A 24,966-nucleotide genomic window follows, 5' to 3' on the forward strand; every position below is an offset into this window, starting at 1 on the left:
TGTTATAAGTTGTTATAGCAGCAATAGGAAAGTAATACAAAATTTTTGATAAGTTTTTATTGTGAAACATTGGATTTAGAAAAAGGTACAAAATGTCAACAGTCGGATGTGTACAAGTACAGTATTTCAAGTCTATACATGTGAACAGCTTTAACAGGTTCACGCAGAATGCATATTTAGACCAATACAATCTAAAAAGGACTGTAATATTCACAGGCTATTAATACATAAATAACTTGAGCCAAAATGACCCTCACTGGTAAATGCTAATAGCTGAAAACAGGCTAAAAAGCACGATACGGCACACCATAGTATCTCCTTACAGGTCCACATTTAAAGAGTATCAGCTCCTTATGTTAACATAAGAGATCCAGGTCTGGGACTCAATTGATAGTTTATTCAACTGCAAAGAAATTAAGTTATAAAATAAGACCATGAAATAAAGAGAGGGTATTTAATTAATGCTAAATAGAGTAAAACCCCTAAAAGATTTTAGTGAAGCTTAATTATTTAGACTGATTTTAAATTTTCAATCTGTTACCTAAAAAAGTGGAAAGGGGCACCTTCCCTTTGTAGTGGCTCCAACAAGGTAAAGAACTATTATGCAACTTATTTTAAAACCATAATAACCACTATGGATTGACAAATGACTATGAAACCAGAATATAAAACATTAAAAATTTTAGAGAAAGGTAATGACTATCTTATAAACTTAGCAAATCCTGCAAACATTAAAATCTGTGTTAAGAAGGCAGTATGTAGCATTGTTGAAAGTACTAAATTTAGGAAGACTATTACATGAGGATATCATAAAAATAAACTGGTTTAGTTCTTTCAAGTTTGACTGACTCAGTCCTTTGCTATCACTTGAAAATTACCCTAGATTGTATGTTTTCACACTGGACAATTATATAATATTGACTTATAAGGAATACCCACAGGAATAATCTACTGAAACACGAATAATGTTAAAAACAATTACAATTATCCTATGTTCTGAGAAAAAATGACTTTTGATGACATTCATAATCAATGCTTGTTTTCCAAAAAATTTTCAAAATTGATAAATATTCAGTGTACTTCAAACAAATTTACTCTTGTCTATAAATTCCTAAGAGAAAGAACCTTCCACTCTATCCAGTATATCTAGCAATGCTTGATGCTTTAAAATTCAACTGAAAGTCTGAACTGGCATATATAAAGTAGGAGATCAATTCCATTATAGGCTGAAAACCAACAGATCAAAATATAATTAGTCGATAACTTCCATAACCTATCCCAACCTACCTTAATCTTTTATAGACAGTTTTAAAAAGACTCTTATATAAGTTTCTTATAAATAGTACCTGAAGCTTAAACAATAGATTCCCATTTATCAAAGATAGTCACAGATTGGTGTTAAAAGTTATTTAATTTCTCTCCAGATTTGCCTTAAACTTACAAATTAAGTATGGTGTACATAAATATTAACTTAGATAACCACATATTATAAGGAAAGCAGATATATGGACCACTGCAGAAAAATTATAAATTTTTATAAAAAAAATAAAGCAAACATGTAACTTACAAAATATGAACATGAAGCCATATTGCATAAAAAATAAAATTACTCTATCAAGAAGTGATTAAAAATTAAATCTTTGGGGCAGTATTTTGATATAATTCAATGAATTCAATGACCAACTGCTTCCCTTATCACACAGAAACAAACCACAAAATCATCTAAAGTCTATATGCATTATCAGTTCTTAATGCAACCTCAAACATTTTACTAGCAACTTTGATTTCCTTTTGAAATAGGCTTCTGTACATATGCATTTATATACACTTATTAAACACAATTTTAAAACAAACTATATACAAAAGATCAGCATTCCTATAAATAAAAACATTAGGTGGCAAAAAGGCACTTGTAAGTAAAAATCCACAGTAGTTTTTACAAAACGAAACACATTTTACCTTGGATATATACAATAAACATTAATTCCTATAGCAATAATGAAAATACCAGTTTACTAACTAATGTTAATGATGTAAATTTAAAAAATATATTTACATATTCTCTGAAGTTCATTTAATAAAAGCACCATGATTCTCTCCTAAATTATATGATGCAAAGTGAATCAATCACCAAAAAACCAGTATTCACCATTTTCTTGTTTAAAAGTTTTTGTATTTCTGAATTGAAACCTGTTTATCTGAAATTAGCATGGTGGAAAACAAAAATAAAACAAAAACCCTGCTGCTCTGATTTCTTAAAATCATACCTACTCTATTATTGCATGTTGCATTTTATAAAAAGCACTACTCATGCACTCCTTTTACAACTGTTTAATACTATTGCTGGCAAAAAAGTTCCTGGTATCATATAATTAAAAAGTTACTTCAACCAGTTGAAGTTTTATTCTGAATGTTTTACAACTTAAAAAATGCTGTATGTCAGTTACAAAAGTGAATAGGAAACACGCCAGTTCATTTGTGTGCAAAAATATTTTTCCACTACCCAGAATTTAGAGGGCTTCACAGAATATTTTTCAAATTTACATTTTCAGCAAAAACACTAAATCGGTAACTTTTTCAAGGGGATGTTAGTATGCTTCCACTTTTGTCAAACTTTTTACCCTTTGACAATGCTGCAACCTGTTTGAGTAGTTCTCTGTTTTTGGCCTGTGGGAACAAAAACATTTAAGATTAACAACGTTTAAAATAGTAAGTCGTGCTGAAGAATACTTATTTAATGCTGTTTTTTTTAAACTTATAGAACATTTCACTGAAACACTAACAAAATTAAATGAAAGAGTATATTTAGGTTCACTTCTTTTACTATGGATATGTAGAGGGAAAATTCTAGATTGGTTTATAAATGTCAACATTGTTGTTCAAAGATATGTAATCATTTACCAAAAAAAAAGACAAGCAAACATGAATCTGCTAAAAAGAGGATCAACATTTTAAACAGGAAGAGAATGCTTGGCTTTTTATCCTAAAAATATGAAATGAAAGTAAGTTTTATTTTATATAAAATCAAATCATACAAGTGATGATCTTGGAAGAGTATTTCCCTACAAAACTATACAGTTTTCCATTTGATGTTCACCTGTTTATAGAATAAGCATAAGAAGTGCTTTTTGCAAAACATTGACTTTATCACTTTTCCAAAGGAACTCTCTTAACTTAATGATATTCAAAAGAATTTTTTGAAGCACCCATCAGAACCACCCTTTCTGGTCTTAGTTTTGTTCTTTCAGTTGTCATATAGTCATTTGGTACTGGCTTTTATATAATTTGAGACGCTGTATCACCATTGTTTTTAGTTTCATGAAAGGCTGAAATTTTTTTCCAAGATTCAAACCTTCAATGTGTGTCATCTATCTGAACCAAATTTATACTTCATTCAAATGTTTCAGTCACCTTTGCAGACAATAACCTTGAGCCAATTTGCTGTGAAAATCACTAGTGTTTAGTGAGGAAGAATGTGTAAGTAGGGACCCTCAGTATACTTTTCATGTTTGACTGCCTTTCTCCCTATGCAATCTCTTAACTGTGGAAATGTAGATAATAAGGGCCCTCCATATATACAAGTACATTAATGATTGAACACTTTTGGAAGTTTTGAGCCAATAGAGCAAATGTTGACAACACTTTGAAATCTGAGCACTGCTCTAAAATAACAAAATATTTAAGATATTCTCAGTTCTGGCCAAGACAGAGGTATAGGTAGAAACCCTTGGCTTCCTCACACAACCAAAAGGAGAATAACCACCAATCTAAAAACAATAAACACCCAGAAGTGCCAGAAAATCAAACTGCATGGAACTCTGACAACCAAGTAATTAAAGAAACAGTCAACTAGACCAATCAGACCAACCACACCTGTAGCAAGGAGACAAGGGAGACAAGGCAGACGAGGGTGACAGGTCAGATGTGCAGACGGAGACAACCCTCAGCAAGGAAATGGACCTCAAGGGCGGAGCTGGCAGAAAGGACCCGTGGTGAGGCTGCAGACCGCAGGGGAGGGGCTGACTGAATGGGAAACAGACTCAGCTGACTGTGGACTAGGGGATGTGGGGGGTTGTTGCCCCTGGAGGAGAAACTCCCAGTCTCACAAGAGACTGTTGGAAAGTGCACTAGAGACAAGCAGGCAAGCTGCACTATTCCCTCTCTGGTCCCTCCCCCACAGGCAGCACTGCAGCACAGCAAGAAGGGTTGCCCTGCCTGGGTGAGTACCTAAGGCCCTGACCCCTTACAGCATAACAGGTGCACCCAGACAAAGAAATATGGCCCAAATGAAAGAACAGAAAAAAACTCCAGAGAAAGAGCTAAGGGATGAGGAGATAGCAAAACTATCTGATGGAGAATTTAAAGCCCTGGTAATCAAAATGCTCACAGATCTGATTGAGCTTGGTTGAAAAAGGAAAGAACAAATGAAAAATACCCAAAGTGAAATAAAGCAAAATATTCAGGGAACCAACAGTGACAGGAAGGAAACCAGGACTCAAACCAACAATCTGGAACAAAAGGAAGAAATAAACATCCAACTGGAACATAATGAAGAAACAAACAAAAAAAATGAAGAGAGGCTGAGGATTCTCTGGGATAACCTGAAACATTCCAGTATCCAAATTATAGGGGTGCCAGATGGGGAACAACAAGAGCAAGAAATTGAGAACTTACCTGAAAACATAATGAAGGAAAACTTCCCCAATCTGGCAAGTGAAATAGACTTCCAGGAAGCCCAGAAGCCCAAAGAGTCCCAAAGAAGTTGGACCCAAAGAGGAACACATCAAGGCACATCATCATTAAGTTACCCAAAAGATTAAAGACAAAAAGAGAATCTTGAAAGCAGAAAGAGGAAAGGAGAGAGTTACCTACAAAGGAGTTCCCATAAGGCCATCAGCTGATTTCTCAAAAGAAACCTTGAAGGCAAGAAGGGGCTGGAAAGTATTCCAAGTCATGAAAGGGAAGGACCTACATCCAAGATTACACTATCCAGCAAAACTATCATTTAGAATGGAAGGGCAGATAAAGTGCTTCCCAGATAAGGTCAAGTTAAAGGAGTTCATCATCACCAAGCCCTTATTATATGAAATACTAAAGGGACTTATCTATCTAAGAAACTGAAGATCAAAAACTATGAATAGTGAAATGACAACAAACTCACAACTATCAATAAATAAACCTCCAAGAAAAGAAAAACAATGAAAACAAAAACTAAGCAAACAACTGGAGCAGGAACAGATTCACCAAAATGGAGGTCACAGGGAAGGTTTTCAGTGGGAATGGAGAAGGGAAGAATGGGGGGCAAAGGTACAGGGAATAAGAAGCGTAGCTGGCAGGCATAAAATAGATGGGGAGAGATAAAAAATGGTATAGGAAACAGAATTCAAAGAACTTATATGTACAACCCATGGACATGAATTAAGAGGGGGAAATGTTGGAGAGTTGCGTGGTGCAGAGTAGAGGAGAGGATATAGGCAGAAAAATTGGGAAAACTTTAATAGCATAATCTATACAATATACTTTAAAAAAAGATATCCTCTGGCTTACATTTGAAAACCGTTTTCCTTTCCTTCACAGGTCTCAGGATTTCTTATCTAGGTAAGTCTTTTTTTTTTAACCTCAGTGCTTCATCTACTCTAGTATTAGCCTTTCTATGGCAACATAACACCCTGCCTTCTCTGCACAGCATCTTAAAAAGCAGTTTCATGAAACAGAAATCTTTGTAGGCTTTGTACTCTCAAAACCCCACTCTTCTCCAATCAAACCCTTCCTAATTAATACCTATAACCCCCAAAATGCAAATATTCTTAGAGCAATCTCATATTTGTAAGTCAAATCTATTTTATGTTCGATCACACAATTAACAGCATTTCTCTCTTCCTGGCTGTTAAATAATTAAACGTGATAATTAAGAGTTTCAATTTAAAATTTAGAGAACCATCAATAATTTAAAAGGATTTTTTCCTTTTAAAACTAAACAGTTTGAGAAATTCAGGATAAATTATTAAGAATGCATGGCAGTAAGTTCATGGAAATCAAGTGAACAGACTTATGATCAATTGGTTTATTACTCAGTTGACCAGTCCTAGTCAATGTGGTAGTTTTGAACTGTTTTCTCTCTCTCTTCATTGAGGTGACATTGGTTAATTAAAGTATATGGGTTTCAGGTGCACAATTAGAATTCTGTATCATCTGAATATTAATTATATTGTATGTTCACCACCAAAAGTCAAATTTCCTTCCATCATCTTATATTTGACTTTCTTTACCCTTTACCACCTCTCCCCAACCCCTTTTCTCTGTGATAACCACCATATTGTTATCTGAGTTGTGGTTTCTCTCATTTGTTCATTTGTTGCTTTCAGATTTATACCTCACATGAGTAAAGTCATATGGTTCTTGACTTTTTCCATCTGACTTATTTCACTCAGTATAGTACTTTCAAGATCCATCCATGTTGTTGCAAATGGCAGTATTCTTTTTAATTGTTAGCTAATTGTTAATTTATAATTATAATAGACTTACTGGCCAAAAAACGAATGTTAAGAAACAAATTTTAAAATACAAATTTTTGAAGGGCATAAAAAGAGATCTGCAAATTTGTTTTAAAGAGATCGCCACCACATTTTTAAGTTATGGTTATACAAAAGCATTTATTCATTTTTTAAAGATCATTTGTTTGTTTTTTCAAAGATTTTATTTATTCATTTTTAGAGAGGGGAAAGGAGGGAGAAGGAGAAGGAGAGAATTACCAATGTGTGGTTGTCTCTCATGTGCTCCCTACTGGGGACCTAGCCCACAACCCAGGCATGTGTTCTGACTGGGGATCTAACTGGTGACCTTTTGGTTCACAGGCCTGCACCAGTGACACCAGCTAAGGCCAAAAGCATTTATAATGACATATGAAATCATTAAAAAGTTAATCTTCAAATTATTTTTTTCTGAATCATTATTAAGAAATAAACAAAAAATAGTTTATAATTCTCATATTCCAACTATACAATACCAGAACTCAAACATTTGGTATTGAAAGCAATTTTTCAGGACTTCTGGCAAGATGGAGGCATAGGTGGATGCACCGTACCTCCATGCACAACCAAGATTGAAACAACAACAATTTAGAGGCAGTATAACACCCAGAACTGACAGAAAATTTATCTGAATGGAAGTCAGATGGCCAAGAAGTTGAAATAGACCCGTTTATCCAGACTGGTAGGAGGGATGGACACAAGCAGCCAGTTATGGCTCGTGGCTCAGAGAACAGGGAGAATTGGGCCCATAAGGCAACCAGAAGCGCGTAAGGCATCTGGGGCGTGCAAGATCACAGCGGGTGGACCCTGAGTACGCAAGCGGCAGCTGGCAGACCCGGTGAGGTGGCGATTGTGGAGCGGGGCAGAGCACACAACCAAGGATCCCAGGGAAGGGACTAAAGTCCCACAGAGAACGAAGCTACCGCTATTGTTCCCTCTTGACCCTGCCCTCACATACAATGTCACAATCTAGCCACTGGGGTGCCCAGCCCCGGTGAACACCTAAGGCTCCGCCCCTCACTGTAACAGGAGTGACCAGACCCCCCCCCCCCCAAAAAGAGAGAGGTGGCTCAAACAGAAGAACAAATCAGTGCCCCAGAACTCACCCTTTTGAGCGACCAAGAGATAGCCAATCTATCAGATGCACAGTTCAAAACACTGGTGGTCAGGAAGGTCACAGAACTGGTTGATTTTGGGCACAAATTAGATGAAAAAATGCAGGTTACCATAAAAGAAATGAAGGAAAATGCACAGGGAACCAATAGTGATGGGAAAGAAACTGGGACTCAAAACAGTAGAGTGCACCAGAAGGAAGAAAGAAATGACCAAACAGGAAAGAATGAAGAAATAAGAACCCCAAAAAAACGAGAAGCTAAGGAACCTCCAGGACATCTTTAAACATTCCAACATCCGAATTATACGGGTACCAGAAGGAGAAGAGGAAGAGCAATAGATTGAAAACGTATTTGAACAAATAATAAAGGAGTACTTCTCCATTCTGGCAAAGGAAATAGACTTCCAGGAAATCCAAGAAGCTCAGAGTCCCAAAGAAGTTGGACCCAAGAAGAAACATACCAAGGCACAACATAATTATATTAGCCAAGGTAAAAATGAAGGAGAGAATCCTGGAAGCAGCAAGAGATAAGGGGACAGTAACCTACAAAGGAGTTCCCATCAGACTGTCAGCTGATTTCTCAAAAGAAACTTTACAGGCAAGAAGGGGCTGGAAAGAAGTATTCCAAGTCATAAAAGACAAGGACCCTTATCCCAGACTACTCTATCCAGCAAAGCTTTCATTTAGAATGGGAGGGCAGATAAAGTGCTTCTCAGATGAGGTCAAGTTAAAGGAGTTCATCACCACCAAGCCCTTATTTTAGGAAATGTTAAAGGGACTTATCTAAGAAAAGAAGATAAAGAAAAAACATGTATAGTAAAAGGACAGCAAACTCACAATTATTAACAACCACACCTAAAGCAAAACCAAAAGAAACTAAGCAAACAACTAGAACAGGAACAGAGCCACAGAAATGGAGATCACATGGAGGGTTAGCAACAGGGAGTGGGAGGAGGAGAGAGGGGGAAAAGGTGCAGAGAATAAGTAGCATAGATTGTAGGTAGGAAATAGACAGGGGGTGGGTAAGAATAGTATGAGAAATGTAGAAGCTGAAGAACTTATAAGTATGACACATGGACATGAACTAAAGGGGGGGAGTGGGTGGGAGAGGGTGTGCAGGGTGGAGGGGAGTGAAGGGGGAAATGGGACAACTGTAATAGCATAATCAATAAAATATATTTAAAAAAAAAAGAAAGCAATTTTTCCTTTTAATTCTTTAGCAGCTAATTTTCAAGCTGTATTTATATATTCAGTCTCTTAATCATGTCACTAAAAAATTTATCTGCCAATAAATTATGTAAGAAAAAAGCCTTTTAAGAAAAATATTTTAACAGTGCATTAGTTGTTAAATGGAGAGAAGCCCAAATCTGTCTATTCTAATGTTGGTACAATAACAATATATTTTATAATGTAGTATTTTAAAATAGATACATTATCATTTTACATTAATATTATTTTATATTTCATACCCTCAAAATCCATTAAACTATTTAAAATCTCTTAAGCAAGTTAAATTAAAAAATGTTTAGAACATCTGCCTTTAAATCCTGGCTCTGCTACTTACCTGCTATGTAACCTAGAATCTATTTTCTCATAGTAAATAGAAACTTCATCCCCCACAACAGGAGTTGAAAGAGCTAATCAAATATATAAAACATTTTGTCAAATACAGTGACTCATACATAATAGCCACTCAAACGATAGCACCCTTTCCTTTTTTAACTTATCTCCTAAATGAAAGGTACCTTTTTAATTGGGCATTCTTGATTATTTCAGATAATTTAGGTTTTTCTGGGTTTTTTTGTCATTTTGTGCAATTTTTTTCTTGTGATGCTCAGTGCTTTTTTCCTAGGTTTGATATTTAAAAATGTTTCAAGAGCTATTACAGCAGGGTAAATTTCCTACTACAGGGTTTAGTTTCTTATCACAAAAAGATAAGACAAATATTTAACTACATTTACTCACCTACTAGTATCTGGTTGCTAAAGAAAGTGGGGTTAAAAGAGTGTACTTAACTGTAACAGAATGTCTCCAGCAATAACACAAAAGATATAGGAAAGTGGTCTGATAACAAGTATAAAACAAAACCCAAATAACCTGAGGTGGTAGGCAAAGTGTAGAACAGTAAAAAGTATAGTCAAATCAAAGTCAGAAAATGTAGGTTTCTATGTTATTTATGACTGATCATGTGAACACAGTTTCATACTACATAACTCCAAGTTATCTTGAGGAACAAATAAGATAGCCTGTCTAAAATCATATCAGTTACTATTCTACCATACAAAAATTTAGGAGCCAGTCAAGAGGAGGTAAGGCTTAAGATATCAATCAGGCTGAAATGTCAAAGAGGTTCCCCTCTGCTTACACTAAAAAATAAAACAGCAACTGCCCCTCTGAACAGTGAGAAGTACCAAGTTTTATCAGGTTAAAGAACTGCTCACAGTTTTTCGGTTACTTCATTCTGGACTTACTCCAGAGTTTCAGTTAAAACATATTGTATCAGATTATCATCATATAGAAGATTTTGTTCCCAGGTAATTACTCAACATTAATAACTGAATGAGAAAAATAAGAATATCAAAAAACGAATACTTACTGGTAGATGATAAACAATAATGTATAAGAACCCCCACCCAAAAAAAAGAAACCCAATAAATGGGCAATTCCCGTAAATCAGTATTCATTCGACAAATTATTTGAATGCCTACTATTTTTCAGGTTCTACATAAGGCTTCTATTCAAAATTCTTTGTAATGGCACAAAAAATTAAGAGTTAAGAGTAGGCAACCTGTACCTTGAATTTCAACAGGTTCCCAAATCTACTTCTAATCTTACTCAATTTAAGCTACTTTCAAAGAAAGATAAAGAATACAAAGCCAAAAGATAGAAATAGCAAATATTCCTTGATGCTGCATTGTTTAAAACAGAAAAACAGGGCTGTATTCTTCCTTCCCAAGCTGTACTCTCCCATCCACTGTGTGTGCTGGCATCATTGTTGTTTTTAAAACTTCTGTAAACCCTGTTACCAAAGATTAATTCTACAAATGTAAGAGTATAAATCAATAGAACATGTAACTAATTTAGTGGGGTCTAATTTCTAAGTCTATGAAAGCTAGGTGAGAAAAGCTTAAATAAGGAAATAATCTATATCCTTGTTGGATGCTCTCCATCTCAGTGTGCCAGACATCAGATACAATCCTCTTTGTAACTGTGGTGACTCTTGGTTGCACCATTCAATTGTTTTCTATATTAAAATTCTATTGAATATATATACTTGGCAGTACTGAGGCTGACTTAGATGCCTTGCATCACAGCAAGCAGCGTAAATTTCCTCCACTTGAGATCCTTTAAAAATGGTTTTGTATACCCATCTCCCTTCCCATTGTCTGGGAGGAAATAAAAAGAATGACTGTACAATGTACTAAAGACCTCGTTTTCACAAATCTCAATTTTAATATTTTGTTTTTCAATGATCAACTGAACATATTGCAATGACATTCTCTTCTGAAAACATCACTTGAAGTTTAGGCAGGAGTTTTCAGAATCAATGTAAATACACTAAATCCCCTATCTAGTGATTTCAAGCAATAACTTTCTTAAAGCTTTATTTTTACTATTGATACTCTCACAGATGTCCCCATTTTCCCCTGCTTTGCCTTCCTCCACCCAGCCCCCCACCCCTCTCCCTGTGGCCATCACCACACTGTTGTCTGTGTCTATGGGTTATGTATATATGTTCTTTAGCTGATCCCTTCACCTTCCTTCATCCATTCTCTCCTCCTCCATCCCCTCTGACAAAAACAGAGGCATGGATACAGGAAACAGACTTACAGCTGTCAAACTATAACTTTTAATGAGAGCAGGCTTAAAAACTATTGCAAAATCTGAATCAAAGCTGGAAATGCACCAAATATGCGTAAAATAGGGACAGCAGGACCAGTCTAAGACAATGAATACTATTAACAAAGTTTAGTCTTCCTTGCCTAACAGTTTACATAAATAACGCCATTTACCTGAAGTTGTTCCACAGTTTCTTTGTGAGCTTTTTCCATACTGTTCATCTTTGTTCTCAAGTTTGACTCTTGGTACTGGAAGTCTGCCTTTAGTTCAGTTAACTGATTAAAATAACAAAACAAAACATGTATGTATGCATATATATGCACATATACAAACAGGTCATTTTAAATATTCTTTGCAATAAACGCAATTCATTATAAAAGTGAATTGTGAGTTTCTGAGTTTTATAACTTGTATAATAGAATTTATGTTATATGAAATGATGAATTCTATTATAATAAAATTTTTAAATTAATTTTTAGAGAGCAAGAGGAGGGGAAAAGGGAGGAACAAAGGGAGGGAAGGACATGAGAGAAAGAGGAAAAGAAAGGGAGAAGGCATTAATTTATTGTTCCATTTATTTATGCATTTATTGGTTGCTTCTTATATGTGCCCTGACCGGAGATCACATGCGATCAGCTAAGATGGTCATTCCCGTTAGTATACTTTGAGTTGCCTCCAGATTACCAATTTCTGGATATTAAAGAATGTTTCTCACTTACTCGTCTTTGTATACTCATGATCTAGTATGTGTCTGGCTCAGGATAATACTCTAACCAACTGATGATACTGAACTATCAGTAAAACTTTTGATAAACTGTCTTTTTGTTTCTATTTAAAGGGTTTCACTGGACACAGCTTGGCAACTGGTATGCCAATAGTAAAGTTTAATGACTAATACCTTGAAAATGCTTCAACTAAATGTATTTTATGTTATATATAACAAAGTAATAAAACTGGTTTCAAGTTAAAATATTTTTCAATGGTTAAGAAAAAAGTTTCACACAGGCAAGTACAAAGAGGAACAATCTTGTGAACCAAGACCTATACTGCTTTCATTTGAAAATATGACAGAATTATGCATCCAATTCCAACTAACATTTGAGGCAGAAATGGAGAACAAAGACAGAAATACAACTAATAATAAGGATGAAAAAGGGGTTACTTTTCATCCCCTTAAATTTGGGCTAAATTAGACAAATGTAAGAAAAATGTCAGTAATCTGAGGAAGAAGGCAACATGAAAAATTTTCATATCAATGATACACAAACATAAAAAAATCTCATGGCTTTAAAAAATAAGTTGGCATTATGTAATTCCACACTCAGAACCAAGCATAAAAAAGCTTCTGGTCACTTTTACATAGATTTTATTATGTAAGCTTTAAAGGTTTGCAGTACTTTTTTGTAATTACCTAGGAGCTAGAATACTGGAAGGTAGACAACAGCAAAAGGAGAGAAAGGAATTTATGGTGTCTTTTATTCTTATTTTCTGAATAAAAACCTATGCTTTTGTCAAATCCAAAGAATAACTGAATTCTCTCCTTTCTCTAGTACAAAAGAATTCCTATTCCAAATGTCAACTCACATCAGATCAACTAAGATAATTATTCTCGTTACTATAATGTGACTTGTCTCCAGATTATGAATTTCTGGAAGATAAGGAATGTTTGTTATTTATTCATCTTCACATCCTCATGATCTAGTATGTGGCTGGCTCTAGAAGTCACTACACAAAGTGAAATAAATTCAGAAAAATAACTTCTTTGAGTTCGATTTACATTATAAGAAAAAAACTGCAAATATGTAGCTATTTAAGGCTTACAATTACTTCCCTTACCCATTAGCGTTTTTTAAGAAAAAAGGAACACTAGCAAAAGCAGAAAACTCAATGAAGTACACTAATATACAATAGTTATCCCAGGAAAAGGAAAAGCACCTAAAAAAGTCAAAATCCCACAATTTATTACTACTTGGTTATGGAATCATTATTATAGTAAACCTACAAGTTTACTCAACTTTTATCTAGGTTAACAGATATCCCCATCTCAGTGCAACAGAAATGTCTCTAAATTTTAAATATAAAACAAATTCCATAAAAGCTCATTAATTTAAAAAATCCTGCCGTTAATCAAAATTAACCCTAAAAAATAAGACACAACTATCCTATTTTTATCTATGCCAACCCTAAATTTCCTATGCTGATTTTGCTTCAAGTAAGGTACAAATGTATTAAAATAAATTTAAATCCACTAAGCCATCAAGGTATGGGAAAATGTAACATAAAAGTTGTTGAATGAATGCCAGAGGAAAAAGCTAGCTCAGACTGAAGTACTACTACAGATACTCAGAAACAGGTAATTTATATACACACTTACAATCATGTCTTATTTATACTTTTAAAGTGAATGTTTTAATGTTTTCCTATTGCATAAGGTGTCTGAAATAGGTCAAACTAGTCTAGTTTGATAAAACAAGTACAAAAGTAGGTTGTACCCTCAAAGATGACCAGACCAAGCATTAGTAATAATAGCACCCATGAGCACTTATACTTGCCAGGAGTAAGTACTTTACATTTTCATTTAATCATAATACCCATTCCATGAGATGGCATTAATACTCTCATTTTTAAAATGAGAAAACTGAGGCCCAAATAGGTAAAAGCATTCTGCTCAAATTCACAAAGAAAGTTTTAGAATTTTTCAGTAAATAGGCAACATATTTGACATTCCTCTTGATCTAACAGATAAAGTCCCAATAGATGTACTTACTTCCTATAGACTAATCTACACATGATCGGTACATCAAAGATTATATGCAGTTACTTTTTTATGCAATTACTTTTTTAAATCATTAAGAATTCACATAATGTACCATTTACATCTCAGTTTCAAAATAAGACATTAAACCTCTTTTAACTATAGGTTTAATGAAAACTAATGTTCAGCCCTGGCCAGGTGACTCAGTTGCTTTGGAGTGTCATTCCATACACCAAAAGGTTTCAGGTTTGATCTCCAGTCAGGGCAAATACCTAGGTTGCAGGTTCAATGCCCGCTTGGGGCACATCTGGGAGGCAATTAAACGATGTTTCTCTCTCACATCGATATTGATGTCCCCCTCTCTCCTTCTTCTCTCTCCAAAATCAATAAACATATCCCCAGATGAGGATTAAAAAAAAACAACTAATGTTCAGAAATTATTACAATTCTAATTAGCTCTCCATTAACTCTTAGAACATAAATTCTGAAAGACTATTTTACCCATCTTCATTAGACTGCTAGGTTCCAATCTGGGCTTTTGTAATGTGTCTTATAAGAATCACACACAACAGACATTACCAAATTATTAAAGAAAGTTGAGTAAAATTTGCAATTCTCAACCAAGAATCAAGATGTAAATCTTAATCAGGCTTCAGTGAACCATGTTCTTACCTTTTTAATCTTTTTCTAAAATGGTCTGGTCTCTCTGCTGTAAGAGACGTTTAAGTGACATCACTTCTTCTTTCAGTTGACTTATAAGGACAAAATTGTCTGTTCCCCCACTATCTGCTGACTGATTTATAGAGCTACTAAAAAAAAAAAAAAGTAAAATGCAGTTAAATGAAGTAGAAGGAAAATTAGCAGGTGTTCAAATTGCATAAATTAGACAATTCCACAAACATCCTTAAGGCTAATGCAAAAAAATATGTACCTGACAGAAATGGATGCAACTGGCAAATTACCTTACTAATGGCACACATTACATACACCTGCAGAAATATAATTCAGTATTAGCTTTTAGGGGGTCAATACTTCTAGTGTAAAGCAATAGGCAGCCAATTTGTACAGTAACATCAGCAAACTTTGGCTAATGAACTAAAACAGTCACGCTCATAATACTTTAAATCTAAAAACATTTTCCAAGCAGGTCAATTTAAAATATCACAATTAGATTCGTGTTTCACTGAAGAATAATTAAAATAAGAAGAATGTTCTCTATTTAGATGTTTTCCTTTTTCCAAAACCCAAATTTATTCCCCAAATAGAACAACATAGTTCAGTGCCACTTTTTTATTGCCAAAATTAAGTTAAAAAATTTCAACTGATTATGTTTACTTTTCTGGATGACTCAAAGAAGTCAATGTGGAAGACACATGTTTCTATTCTTTCACCTAGTAATAACCGGCAATCAACCATAACTATTCAACTTAGTTGAATTTTCGCTAAAGGAATTCATTTTTACCTATCTCCATTAGATGGCTTAGATTCCAATTTGGGCTTTTTCTTTGGAGTTTCATTCTGAATTGCTGCAGAGGATTTATGGCTGAAACCAAACATTAATAAGAATAATTATTAGAGTATAAATGAGGCACCAAGTGATAAGTTCTTCTTCCTTTACAATATTAGCAAACATCATTGATTTTTTAAAAGCCTAAGCAACAAGGATAAAGGGATGTCACACTTAAAAAAACTTTTCAAAATACTTCAGAATATTTGTTAACATATTTACCTCTGTTTCCACAGTCCCTGCTCTTGTTCTGGACTCAGATTGCTGATTCTGAAAAATATATAAAAGACATCTAATAACAATATTTATTTAATACATTTGCATTTCATAGCATTCTTCCCAATGAAATCAAATGGTATGTTTATTATAATCTTTCATTCAGAAAGACATTTTCAATTAACTTTTCAGAGTAAGCAAATATATATTGAATAAATCACATTCTATTAAGATAAATTCTAATCAAATAACTACTGGCCATCTTAACTTCTTCAAAAAAGGTATAATGATAGGGACTGAATTTTATTTTAATGAGGACTTCCAAATTCAATTTAATATCATACTAAAGGTTAGGGTATATGACCATGAAACAAAACAGGGTTCTATAATTATAGAGTCTGAGGATCATTGTACTTAGGCTGCCCTTACTATTTAAGATTAGATTGAAGGCCTTCCTAATAATCCTACATGAAGATTCTTACTTTGGAGTAACTCAAGTTGAACCAGAAAATATCTTAATTTCTTTGTTTCTTTCCTACTTCTCCTAAGGCTATCTCCAAAGTCTCTAGATCTTTCTTAGTCAGTATTCTGAAGAAGTCATGCTGAAAATATTGGGAAATTTCAGTTAACAACTGATTTAGCTCTTACTTACTCCTTCATTTCCATTATGCTATAATATTAATATAACCACCTTATAACGCACTATGAATTCTGCAAACTGTCCCCCTGTACTTGCACATTAGCAGACTCTTCATTAATCCCTAGTTTACTAACTCAACATATATAGAGCATTTCCTGTGCATAAGACACCGTATTTATACAATATAAAACATGTTAGAGGTCATGGGTTATGTGACATTTTGCAAGGTACTTAAAATTCCTGAGCCTCAGTCTCCTCACCTATACTACATGAGGATTAAATCAGCTATGTATATATTAAGTACAGTGCTAGCATATATATGGTAAGTAGAAATGTGTAAATATGTGTATGTGTATAAAATTTACTATTGTTTTAGCTGTATAAGTTTTTTAAAGCAAAACTAAAAAACATTCTTAAAAATCACTTTTAAGTAAATACCAAGTTGGAGAAATTAATTCTCTAATCTATGAACCTGAATTTTTCTCATGGCAATATATGGCAACCCTATTAAGGAATTCAATTGCTATTCTGTTGCTTAAGAAAATTTCATTATAAGCATTGGCAAGCCATATAATCACACATGGATTAACAGCACTATCCAGATCTCAAAATGAGAACAATCACATTAATAATGATTAAACAGAAAAGTTAGAATTCTTGCCCTCTCTTTCTGAGGAGGGCCATTCCTGGATCCAGATTGACCAGAATTTCTTCCCTTTCCCTCCCCCATCACTATATATTGCAATATGTACTGTTCCTCATAATTGTTCTCATCTACTAAACTTAAGAGAGGACCCCACACACTGGTTAGCTACTTGTTGAACAGTTTGTATCCTGTTCAACAGCATGCAAATACAAAATACAAAAAAAAAATTACAAATACAAAAAAACCTGTTCAACAGGATACAAATACAAAAATACAAATACAAAAAAAATAGTATTTGTATTTCTTAAGTAATCAAAAAGAAAACAAGTCAACACCATCCTCTTTCTCTTTACTTTTGAAACCTATCATTTTTAAAAAAGATTAAGTTCCTGTCACAGAATTTGGTCTTTATAAACATACTCTGAGAGTGTCCTTTGATATCACACTAGGACAAATTTATCTGTAAAGGACAAGGCAAAGGCACATTTCAGCTGAGTCTTAGGAGTAGGTCTGTCAGATACCATTTGTCATATCGTTTATTAAAGCATGAAGCAAAAACAAAGAAGATTTATGTTCCTTTGCTCATTGGGATATTCTTACACAAAGATGACACAAGTTTTCTTCAAAATGGCCAGATTAGAAGTCTCTATTCAGTCTACCACTGTTAACATCCAGAAAGTACAACCCAGTAAGTAAAGCAAGTGAAAAAAATTGCTCCTGAAGTAAACAACATCACTGCTTCAATAACATCCCATTACATTTAGTACATGCTGATCTTAATTTAGAATTAAATTTTAAGTAGGACCACATTATATTCCCAAAATATCACTGTGTTCCTAACTGTAGTAGGCATCAGATTTTTTGTAAAGAAAATTGTTTTTACCCATCTATAACTTTAAAGACTCATAAAAAATTTTGGGGAAAAAACGTGCATTCTTCTGAAAATCTGTGTGTATCATGTTCCTGTATTCTTCATTTAAATTTGTTTCAATATTCTTGATTTTTCCCTGATGACTAAAACTGTACTTAAAAACCTTTATACTACACATATAAAGTGTTAAAATATTACTACTATATAACTCCCCCAACTGCACTTCAAAAATCATGTAGTTGTTTATATTTTACAGTTTCTGCCTATGTGTTTTTAAAAAATAAAGCAAACCACCACCAGTTAAAAAAGTTAGTTTACATACTTTGAGAATCTTCAAGATTTAAAATGTTTCTATCATGGTCAGAAATGTCGGTGTTATAATCTGTTCTCAAAAATACTGAATGTACATTTCCTAGTCATTGGCTTAATTTAGTTTTACCTAAAATATAATTTTTACAGGTAAAGCCTTAAGAAGTATTGAAATAAAAAAAAATGAGGCTTCTGACAACCTGAGTAAATGAAGTATTAGTTAAATCTGATTTGTATTTTGACTCCATGATATGATTATAATTTTACATAGTAAATTCCCTGAATGTTCTATCATTATTATTATAGTAAACAACTAAACACACTCAATATATGGAATTTTATACACTGAACAAAGTGGGGAAACAGCCCTAGACACTCAAGAAGTTTACCATGTACAGTGGAAACTAGCACATAGCTAGCATTTGGCATTAAATGCCTGGAAGGATTTTAGAACACGTGAGTTTAAAGTACTTACTTGTGATGGCTACTGCTGTGACGATGGTGATGGTGGTGATGGTGGTGATGATGCTTTGAATGATGCTGGTCTTTCTCAGTAAGAGACGAAGATGATGAATTTGAATGTGAAGATCCCAAGCTCTTCCTCTGTTCTTTTGTTTTCTGTAAAACTCTCTTGTATGATAAAGTACAGAGCCAGCATAATAATTTTCCATCAACCTTTAAAAAAACATATTTGTATTAGATTAAATGTACCTGTTAACTGGCCATAAGATAAAGTGCTCAACTTCTAGTTATTCTAGCTGTATGTCTCATACACACACACACACACACACACATACACACACACACTGTTGCCAAATGAAAGTAAAATTAGAATACTGAACTTGGGAAAAAGTTTGTTTGGAGGACCATAAAATTGGTGAGGATGACATTATGAACTTCCGTTAGCTTTGAGGCTCCCCCCCCTCTCATTACTTTGAAAATAAGAATATACTGATAATATATTTTAAAGAAATCTTATCAAAGCACTAGCTTGAATTCTTAAATCACTCTGTAATTACTAAAACGACAAAGTATTTCCCACTACAGCAAAAACTACTAATTTATAGAAGGGAGAGCTCAAATGACATATAAAGTTGATTCTTATTCACTGATTTCATACTTGTAAATTCACCACCTACTTGCTAAATTTATCTGTAACCCCAAAATCAACTTGCAGTGCTTTTGTGATCATGCACATACACAGAGCAGCAATTTGTTTAGCTGGATTGAAAACCTTCCCAGCTTGGGTTTGAACAAGGTGATGCTCTGCTGCCTTTCAGCCCTCATATTGTAAACAAGTGTCCTTCTCATGGTCTATTTAGCACCACATTTTCTGCATCTTGCGGTTTTCTTTTAATCAGTAAATTCAGTGTTTAAAATGGTTCCCAGGTGTAGTGATGTGATGTGCAGTGTTCCTAAGCACAAGAAGGCTGTAATGTATCTTATCTAGAAAACACATGTGTTAGGTAAGCTTCATTCAGGCACACTGTAATGCTTTTTGCTATGAGTTCACTTTAATCAATCAACAATATAAAGTGTCTTTAAATAGAAACAGACACAAAACAAAACATTATGTACTGATTACCATGTTGTAACCAGAGACAAAAACCTAATCCTGTAATAGCCCTTAGGGGCAATCGTTCAGTATTTACTAATTTAGTGTTTGCAGCAACTCAACAGAGCATAATTACTACAAATAAGGAGAGTCAATTGTTACACACCAAGGAGAAAGAGACTTTTTTACAAAATTAAGACTAAACCTATAAAAATAAAATTGTTTCTAGCTTCTGTTTCTTCACCCAAAAAGTGCCAGAGGGACATTTCTTACAATTAGGGTACATATATTGCTATGGGGGCAGCTAGAAGAGCTTCTCAAAGAAGACAGGCATTTCCCAAATCACCTGAAACTGACAGATAACAGGAGGCCTGTGTGAATGGTGATCAGTACAGGAATGTCACATGCATACATACACTTTTTAAGTCACTGCAGGTAGAGAAAAACAATGATTTAAAATATGAGCCGCAAATCAAGAGGCACAAGACTAACTTTGAATTAATACATGTTAACACAGGTCATTTTTTCATACCAGTAACTTCAAGTAATCAGCAAAAGGGTAAGGTGCTAAAAGGATTTAAATGCAGTAATTCTCCCAAACCAATTATTAGCCAACCAAGTAGTACAGAACAGCCATCACAGAATATGTTTTAAAGTACAATAATCTCAACTGATCAACATGAATGTACATATAACGCAAAGAAAATGTACAATTTCTGCATTTTCATCTATTTGCTTTCAGACTCAAAGAATACATCAAATCTTAATTGCATATTAATTGTAATAACTACCAATTTGTTTGGTGTTTCATTTAATTTCCAGAATGTCATAACATAAATAAAATATACCTTTCTTCTTCCTTCTTCTTTCCGATCAAATGCACATTGTTGTTTGCACTGTTCACAGGTCTGAGGTGGTCCATATTTTTTTTCTGAATTTGTGCAACGCTGACACTTTGTACCAATAAATGCTGCAATTATATTACAGTACTGACAAGGCTTAGGCTGAAAAAACAGATACATATTTTTCCTTAACAGACATATTTTAAAATACTAAAAATTTGCTGCATAAAATATACCCAGTTATACACACGTATTTCTAGGATTATGGAAACTAATAGGTAGAAAAAATTTTTTGTCAAATACAGCAAGTCCTAAGTTAACATTGTCAATAGAGTCTGTGACTTGAATAGAAATGTGTATCAAAACCTATTTTACCATAGGATAATTGATGTAAAGTTCCTACAGCATTTTATCAATGTCATAACAAAATGATGTTATTCGAGGACATGCTATATGTTGCCTTGTCATGGTCAATGACATTTACCATGTTTCTATTTGTTTAGTAAAGTTTACTTCTAGTCATGAAACTTTTTGTTATTCTGCTGAATAGTTTAAAAAGATCATGAGAAACATTTATGACATACATATACAGGTACATATGATACAAGGAATGCATACTATAGTTAACTTTTCGACTTCAAAAAATGTCATAATCACTTTCAATATAAACTATAACAAACATACCTTGATTTTGACATTCAAAAGACAATTCAGGATTTTATAGAGCCTTAAGGCCAATACTTTGACTAATCATGACTACAATATATCAGTAATAACTGGAATATTCATGTAAGAATTTGTACTAGGATAATGTCATGACTTTTGTGAGTAAGTGCCTAAATTGTGCTGCTATATTAAAATTGTTGGAGGTTCTGAAAGAGGGGAAAAGCATGATTATGCAACAGTCATGAATAAGTAGATTCTCTGTAACTAGGAGTTTGTTTGTCATATCTGAATCTTTAATGAAGTCATAAATTTCCCCCTGTATTTCAATATATGTGAAGCATGTACATGACTATTTTTAAATGTTGTCATCTTCCAGATTGTCTATAGAAAATTTATTTCCTAATATTTTGATATGTTGAGATATTTAAAAACTATGCATACTTTTTAAAAGGTCCGTCTTTGTGAAAAACATTAATTGACCAGTAACAATAACACAAAACAAAAATATATGACATACTTACCGTGCCAAATTGCTTCACATTTTGAGCACACTTCTTACAAATTGTATTAGTTTTGCTGAAAAGAAAATTGTAGGTAATCAAATTTATGTAGCTTTCTGAGGTAATGAGCATGATGTTGAACAAAGCAGATAAGGTGTATGACTTGTTCTAGTAGTATGTAAAGTCACTCCAGTATAAACCAAAAATTAAAAAAGTCATAAAGATCTTTTTAGAGTTGTCTACTATTCAAATTTACTTGTCTTCCATTTTCAACCAAGGTACATGAAGATTTCTTAAAACATGTAGTACCTGACTGTTTAGTTGGGAGTACTGACCCCCTTTCCCTTAGATTGTCAAAAAAATGACAACCACCAACACAACAGCAGTCTGGTGTGAATGAATCAAATTATACCTATGTTTTGTCAGGTTGGAAAAAAATGTATTTTTTTAGTGTGCCACAGAATTTTAGTAATTAGTTTATGTGTGCCGTGAGATGAAAAAGGTTGAAAATTGCAGACCTAATGTGAATATTTTTAAATACATTTTCATTATGTATTTTTAGTAAACAAAAGTCTTAATGTTTCCTATCTTACTGCAAGATCTTCACACTTGCCACTATTTATACACAGCGTTACATATCGGTGCCAACCCAAACTCCCATTGGGTCTTCCCTACTATTATGCCCACACCAACTTATGAAGAAATTGCTTGTTCTTCTCTTAGGTTATTTTCATGTGTGTACTCTTTTCTAACAGGATCCATCCTATTTAAAAAGTACTAGACTTCATTCTTGGAAGACAGTTGGTAACACTACAGCCCTTTCCTCAGCCCATGTCAGCACTAATGTTGTGCCATTTTTTTAACTTAATAGTACCTGCTTATATTTGGATTGTTCATTAGCAAGACTATACATTTTCCATATAATAATTTACTTATTTCCTCATGTTCAAACTGAAATCTAAATGTAAAATAACCATTAATTTTTTGGTCAATATTTTCTCTTCCACCATGTGTAAAATGCTTAGAACTTAAAATTTAAGAAGCTAAACCACTTTTTAAAAAATACTTTAATGCAAATACGAAAATACAACCCCCAAGTATTTCTTACAGACAATACTTTGCCTTTAACAATCAAAAACTGTTCAATATACAAACCTCTCTTGTTGAAATTCTGATCTGCAGTAAGTACATTTTACAATAGGATGTGCAATCCGACATTCCTGTAATAAGACAGTGAATTAATCAGTATCTATCGCAAGATCCCAAGTTTCACTATTCTGGTTTAAGATTACCTAACCTAGACAATATCTAAAACATTAATAAAATCTGTCCCCCAATGTAGACTATTGGGTGATTTATTATGTAAGTGGCCAATTACAGCGTAATTGCTAAGGGAAGTCATAGGTGTCTTTGTCTTTATTAGATTTGTGTGGGGAGGGGGTATGCTACAAATGAATTAAGAAAGCTGTCAGGGCCGATTTCAAGTATTGGTTAAATGTGAAACTACTTATTATTTTGCACCGTTGCTCACAGACAGCATCCCGGCTTTAATGGGATGGGAGGAGCTCCAAATCATAGAGCATTCTGTTCCCAAGCCAGTCGCTTCGCTTTCCTGGACAGGGAAGAAGGATGCCATCAGCTTTGCTGCTTCAGGTTCCTAGCAAGAAAGTGCAAAAACCGTCCCCTGCCTCCGGGTGGAAGGAGAGGACCATGCAAAAACAAAAAAACAAAAAAACGAGATGAAAACATCTCCACCCTCGGTCTCTGCGGCGTAGACAGGTGGCTGCCTCAGCCAGCCCCACCCCTGAGACCCTGAACGTGGTTGGGGCACGGACCCGTCCTGGGCCGCCTAGAAGAGGGCAAGATTCTGTCCTCCTCTCAGGGGCCTTTCCCAGCTGTTGCCCAGGTCATCCGATAAAGGGGTGAGGGGGCGAGGGCTCCAGACCCCCAAGGCGCCGGCAGAGAGAGCGGGGCTGCAGTGCAGCGGGCTCCCAGCTCCCTCGGGCTACAGTCGAGGAAACCCCGCCCGCCCGCCGCCCAGCACCCACGGACCTTGCACAGCTGCTGGCCCTGGGAGAGCTCCTCGAACGGATAGCGCTGGGTACACTTGGTGCAGGCGTACAGGGCCGAGGCCGCCATCCTGCTCCTCAGTCTCCTCCTCCACCGCCGCCCGCTCCAAGGCGGGGCCCTACGGAGAACTCGGGCACCACCACCCGGGCCGCGGGCTCCTCCTCCTCCCCCTCCCCTACTTCGCGCCCACCAGGGCCTCGCCGCGAGAGCCCAAGTCCCTCTGGACGCCGCCGTCTCCCTCCGCCTCCACTTCCGCCCCAGCCCTCCCAGTGACGCCGTCCCAGCAGCTCCCGCTCAGGCCCGGATAGCGGCGGAGGGAGACGAAGCGGGTAGTTCGCAGCAGTTTAGCTGAGCTGCAGCAGATCCACTTCCTTCTTGGCCTCCCTTTCCCATCCCTGATTAGCTGGGGCAGCTGCTGCGTCACTTGGCCGCTCCTCCCAACCCCTAACCCCGACTACGCAGGGAGCTCCCACAAAGGGAGGATGTCGCTGGCCAATAACAGTCCGACGCTCTAGGCGCGCGAAAGCCGCTTTAAACTCGCCCCGCCCGTGGGTATTTCTAACAGCCAGTCTCAGGTTTGGGTGAGAGCTCCCCAATCCAATTGGGCTAGTGTTCGCAAAGGTTTACTCTCTGCCTCAACTTCTTTTCCCTTGACTTGTATTGGACCAAGTCACTAAGCTCCTCCTCATTCTATTTGTTATTGGCCAAAAGGTGAGTACTTCACCTGGAGAGGCGTCCTGGAGTCAAGCAAACGCTTTCCTTGGCGTTCAGTCCAAGAGAACTGATGGAGTGTTTGAACTTCGCACTCGCTTTAACTTGTGTGAATCACCCTATTCAATCGTCTCAGGAGACAAAACAACCCCTCGCCTACGTTTCCTTTTTAAGAAGGCCCGCCCCTCAATAGA

The 24,966-nt window shown here is 35.3% G+C and overlaps 1 protein-coding gene across 6 annotated transcripts; it reads right to left on the reverse strand.

The window, feature by feature from the left end:
* Positions 1-39: 39 nt before the first annotated feature.
* FAM76B (family with sequence similarity 76 member B) lies at positions 40-24,716 on the reverse strand. 6 transcript variants are annotated; one of them, XM_028515223.2, is made up of 11 exons: positions 23,523-24,019; positions 23,147-23,211; positions 22,013-22,067; positions 20,832-20,987; positions 18,904-19,103; positions 15,969-16,016; positions 15,702-15,782; positions 15,171-15,228; positions 14,912-15,048; positions 11,658-11,759; positions 40-2,667 (listed from the first exon to the last, which is right to left on the reverse strand). In XM_028515223.2, exons 1-8 carry the CDS (start codon positions 23,625-23,627, stop codon positions 15,219-15,221), a joined length of 720 nt encoding a protein of 239 aa, XP_028371024.1. In that variant the 5' UTR covers positions 23,628-24,019; the 3' UTR covers positions 40-2,667; positions 11,658-11,759; positions 14,912-15,048; positions 15,171-15,218. The 6 variants fall into 6 exon arrangements, with proteins under 6 accessions (XP_028371024.1, XP_035884548.1, XP_028371023.1 ...); XM_036028655.1 differs by lacking the exons at positions 15,171-15,228; positions 23,523-24,019 and adding an exon at positions 24,044-24,716 and having other exon boundaries at positions 14,912-15,045; XM_028515222.2 differs by lacking the exons at positions 15,171-15,228; positions 23,523-24,019 and adding an exon at positions 24,044-24,713.
* Positions 24,717-24,966: the final 250 nt, after the last annotated feature.

The sequence above is a fragment of the Phyllostomus discolor genome, chromosome 6 (genome assembly GCF_004126475.2).
Source record: "Phyllostomus discolor isolate MPI-MPIP mPhyDis1 chromosome 6, mPhyDis1.pri.v3, whole genome shotgun sequence".
NCBI classification, from domain to species: Eukaryota; Metazoa; Chordata; class Mammalia; order Chiroptera; family Phyllostomidae; genus Phyllostomus; species Phyllostomus discolor.

What these genes read in the sequence shown, in the direction of transcription:
- FAM76B (XM_028515220.2), bottom strand. Translation starts at nt 23,627, where the DNA reads ATGGCATCCTTCTTCCCTGTCCAGGAAAGCGAAGCGACTGGCTTGGGA. An exon ending in CACAGCAGTAGCCATCACAA is followed by an intron (nt 16,017 to 18,903) that starts GTAAGTACTTTA and finishes TATATTTTTCAG; the next exon opens with AATCAGCAATCTGAGTCCAG. An exon ending in CAGGGACTGTGGAAACAGAG is followed by an intron (nt 15,783 to 15,968) that starts GTAAATATGTTA and finishes GTTTGGTTTCAG; the next exon opens with CCATAAATCCTCTGCAGCAA.